The 4,270-nt window shown below is 34.5% G+C and overlaps 1 protein-coding gene across 3 annotated transcripts in view; it reads left to right on the forward strand.

Annotated features, from left to right (window-relative positions):
• The first annotated feature begins 219 nt into the window (after positions 1 to 219).
• LOC108760836 (RNA-binding protein 25) overlaps positions 220 to 4,270 on the forward strand; it is an 11,274-nt gene continuing 7,223 nt past the window's right edge. The window contains exons 1-5 of one of the 3 annotated variants that reach the window (XM_018507071.1): positions 220 to 422; positions 1,581 to 1,729; positions 2,402 to 2,726; positions 2,802 to 2,996; positions 3,075 to 3,190. In XM_018507071.1, coding sequence (XP_018362573.1) covers positions 1,616 to 1,729; positions 2,402 to 2,726; positions 2,802 to 2,996; positions 3,075 to 3,190 — 750 coding nt within the window. In that variant the 5' untranslated portion in view covers positions 220 to 422; positions 1,581 to 1,615. Of the gene's footprint in view, positions 423 to 1,580; positions 1,730 to 2,371; positions 2,727 to 2,801; positions 2,997 to 3,074; positions 3,191 to 4,270 lie in introns of those variants that run through there. The other 2 variants (XM_018507068.1, XM_018507070.1) reach the window with 2 other exon arrangements.

Raw genomic sequence — 4,270 nt, forward strand, 5'->3', positions numbered from 1 at the left:
CCTATTGGTAGAGCGTGTGACATCAACCAATAGGAAAGATTAATCCAACCCAGGTTGGTGCAAACCCGATCGGGCCGAAAACGCTATAATTTTCACCTCGTTTCAAGATACAGAATCGATCCCCTGATAAGAGGGTCACTGGAATTAACTAGCTGGCAGCACTGTGATCGCCCGACTCTAATAAGCAGATCGAAGAGGCATCGGGGAACAACTCTACATTAGATGTATATGTCGTGGTCGTTCTGGTGTAATACCGCAATTCCGCAATTGTATCGTATCAATTGTGTTAAAGACCGAGGTGGTATTTTACCGCGTTCCGAGCCTTTCCAAGTGAGGATCTGCATCTCGATCCGACGGCTTTATCGAAATGACACGTAGATATCAAGCGCGATAACCTGTAACTTCGTTCCACGTTTCCTCATGTGAGTATGATCGTAACGATTCCTCCCCGTGCTAGTTTAGTGGTTAAAGTCCTTCATCATTGACGTCTCCCTGTCGGGCGTTCATGAACGTGTCGGCGACCGAAGCACGCTTTCGCAACGCGTTGATTAATAACGATTACATTAGTTTTTTTTCGCGTAGCATACTTTCCATGATTTCGTTCGATTTTGTGAAATTTATTCGGAGATATCACTAGCATAAACTGAACCATAGAGCATTGAGATTGTAAAGAAAGAAGGGAGAAAGAAATAGTGTGTACGTATGCGTGTGTGTGTGTGTGTGTGTGTGTGCGTGCGGCGTCCGTGCGTGCGTGCTTGTGGAATGTGAGTGAGCGAGTGAGCGAAAAAAGAATGTGTATTTTATTATCGCATGCATACAGGGACGCACGTGAAACTCGCCTTTTGTCCGGGCTTCACCGGTTTTATTCATAAATTGATCACTTCCGTGTGTACCGTGATTTTTTTCTAGTTTGTATTTTTTATTCGAGTACTGTTACATGTGATAAGAATTAAGCTGGATCATTGTATAATGTATCATATTGCTGTAGACGTCGTACCTCGTGATTTCTCATAGTTTCATAAACGCAAATAGATGTTAAATTTGTATTTTGATACCGTTTTATCTCTAGAAGCAATTCATTTTGTAAGCAATGATACATCCAATAATATTTTTCCTTGTATAATTGATATTGTATGTACCTGACAGAGACTTAATAAGACATCTCATTAAAATTCAATTTTTTATATATAATTTTATCAATTTATCGAGTCATGTTTCAAAGTGCTAAACTTGGAATTAATTTGCTTTAATAATAATAATAATTTATGCCCTATTTGACCTTTAGAAGACAAGTATCTATTTTTAAAATCTTACAACCTTTACAACATTTTCTAAAAGTTTATAGCTTGAGTAATATTTACTGTAATGCATTATTTTGTTATATTTTTGCCTTAAAACATAACATTGTTTTAGCATCACTGTAGTGGCTTTTGCCATCCTGCAAAGATCAATAACAATTAAGTATTCTTTATAAGTGTGATTATTCTAAGATTATTCATTAATATATTCACCCAATTATAAAATAAAATTAATTTTCACTAGTTTTATTTGCTTAATATTTACATAACTTATTGTTGTAGAGTATTCATTGATACGGTATCAATTTGTCGTAAACATGTCGTATCCTGGTCAGCCACCTATGGGTATCCCTGGAATGCCTGGGATACCTTCGATGCCATACATGGGTGCACCTCCACCAATTATAACAGGAGTTATGCCTATGGCCCATGTAAGTAAACTTGCCACATTCAGGCATGATAGATGTGTTTTTGATTATCTATAATGTACATTTTATTCATTTATACATGAGTTAAAACTAATTTGTGTGTAGTAATTTTTGCTTTTGCTATAGCTGAAAAATTTCTTTTGATATTGTAATCTGTAAGATGTATGTGACAGCATCAATTCCATAACACAATATACAACACAACACACATTTCATATTTAATGAAACTATGAAAGTAGTATTGATTAATATATATGTTGTATTCTACATGCAAAGCATGCATATATATATATATATATATATATATCTATCATTATTTATACTACTGCTACATAAAATATGTCAGGAATAAATTGCATCATAGATTAGTTTCAAGTGTACAGAAACAAACATCTTTTAAATGAATTTACAAGCAGCTTTGTGTGCAGTATATATGTATACAAAGGGAAAAGTTATCTTTCTTTAAATTTATTTAATGCATGTAATACACAGAGCGGAATGAATAACTTGATATTTTGTAGCGGTGCTTATAGTTAATTGAAAAGAAGAAAAACAATTAATCATGCAATTAGAGAGGGAGGGGAAATACGCAGTGCATGAGTAGATATGTGCATAATTAAGAATCCTACCATTTATAAAACATAGATGATTCCATCACCCGTATCTGCGATGCAGACATCCGCGCCGGCTGTACGTTACTCGCGAAATCAGAATCGCCACGATAATAATCGAAGACGCGAGAGAGAGTCTGGCCCACCTGTCACAGTATTTATTGGTAACATAATGGACAGAGCGCCCGATGTGATGATACGACATATTCTGGGCGCATGTGGGCATGTTCTTTCTTGGAAGAGAGTACAAGCATTCGGTTTTTGCGAATATGCAGGCCCTGATGCAGGCCTCAGGGCAGTCCGATTGCTCCATGACATGGAAATAGGCACAAAAAAGCTTGTTGTCAAAGTGGATGCTAAAGCTAAGGTAGTCCTGGACCAATTCAAAGGTGAGTTTTCGGTAGATAAGAAAAAAACAAAAAGGATGGAGATTTGGATAAAACAAATTGACATTCGCTTTATAGCCGAACGAAGGAAGAAACTCAGAGGAGGTCAGTCACCTTTACAAGATGAAACGCCCAGTGAAGGAGGTGATGGCGAAGAGGGTGAAGATTATATGGACGAAGGCATGAGAGTGGTCGACGCAGATGCACTCACACGTATTAATCAGATTATTGCTGAACATGCTGCAGATCTAGAAATGGCACAAGTTGCTCCAGGTAAATATTCATTCACTTAGTTGCTGAATCTTACTAAATAGGACACGTAAATTTCTTACTGTATGTGTGTTGTCACAGAGGAACATCAGACAAAAATGGTAGCTAAATCCTTAAATTTGGATGAAACGGAAATAGAAGAAAGTAAAAGAGACTTGATTACTCGGGAAATTGGCAAATTCAGGGAGGTTATGAAGGTAATTATTATTATTACGAGTACTTGTAAATCTTTTTTTAAATCCTGTCTTTCATTTTTCTTTTTGCAATTATAAAAAGTTTATCGCGTTAGATAATAAAAGCAATATAAAAGACGCAATTTTTATCTCATAAAATACGTGCTGAAAATTTTTTGTATTGAGAAATTAATGTTGTTTATGTCTAACACTTGGTCCATGAAGCATTATAAACATATCTTTTTACACAATTTATCGCATTACTACAAAATAATGGAAATTCAACGGAATAAATTAGTGCATTTCAGAAGCAACAAGGTCAGATAAAGGATTTAATCGCTATTGATATATTAGTGATAACATATAAAATGTGTATCCGTATATTTCTCTCAGAGTATTTACATCATATTGCTCTTTGTCTTTTTTTTATTATCTTGATATAAAGCTTTGAAAAAACTTTCATTTTTTATTTTCAGAATAAGTATATGTTTGTAATACTTTGTGTTATTGTTAATTGTTGTCTTTCACATGTTTATTTTTTACACATTTATTGGTTTATTCATAAGTTTATGACGTTTGAGTATATTAATGATGCCTATCGGATATAATTTGCGTACAATAAATTTTCACAAAGCTTAAGAGTATTGAATGTACAAAAGACGTCGTTACGTTACATCTTGTTGATTTAGATTAAATCAGGCGTGTGCGTGTATGTGTGTATGTATAGTGTGTGTGTATATATATGTAGTATATACTATATATATATATATATATATATATATATATAATATATACTATACACACACACATACAAACACAACACTACGAAATCTACGAATTCGTATTATACACGAAAAAAAAGAACTCATTTTTTAATGTTTGTTGACAAATTGTCGCTAGTATCTACCTCACATATATGTTGCGATTGGACACGAATTGTTACGTTTACGTTAGTGTAATTTACACGATAAAATAGAGAGACACAAATTGACAAGCTCTTGTTGCAATATGAATATTGAAAATGTGTCCAATCGCATACACATTCTGTCGCAGACGCTGGTAATTAGACTCTCTCTCTCTCTCTCTCTCTCTCTCTCTCCCTCT

This window comes from Trachymyrmex cornetzi, unplaced genomic scaffold, assembly GCF_001594075.2.
Source record: "Trachymyrmex cornetzi isolate Tcor2-1 unplaced genomic scaffold, Tcor1.1 scaffold23, whole genome shotgun sequence".
Lineage (NCBI taxonomy): Eukaryota > Metazoa > Arthropoda > Insecta > Hymenoptera > Formicidae > Trachymyrmex > Trachymyrmex cornetzi.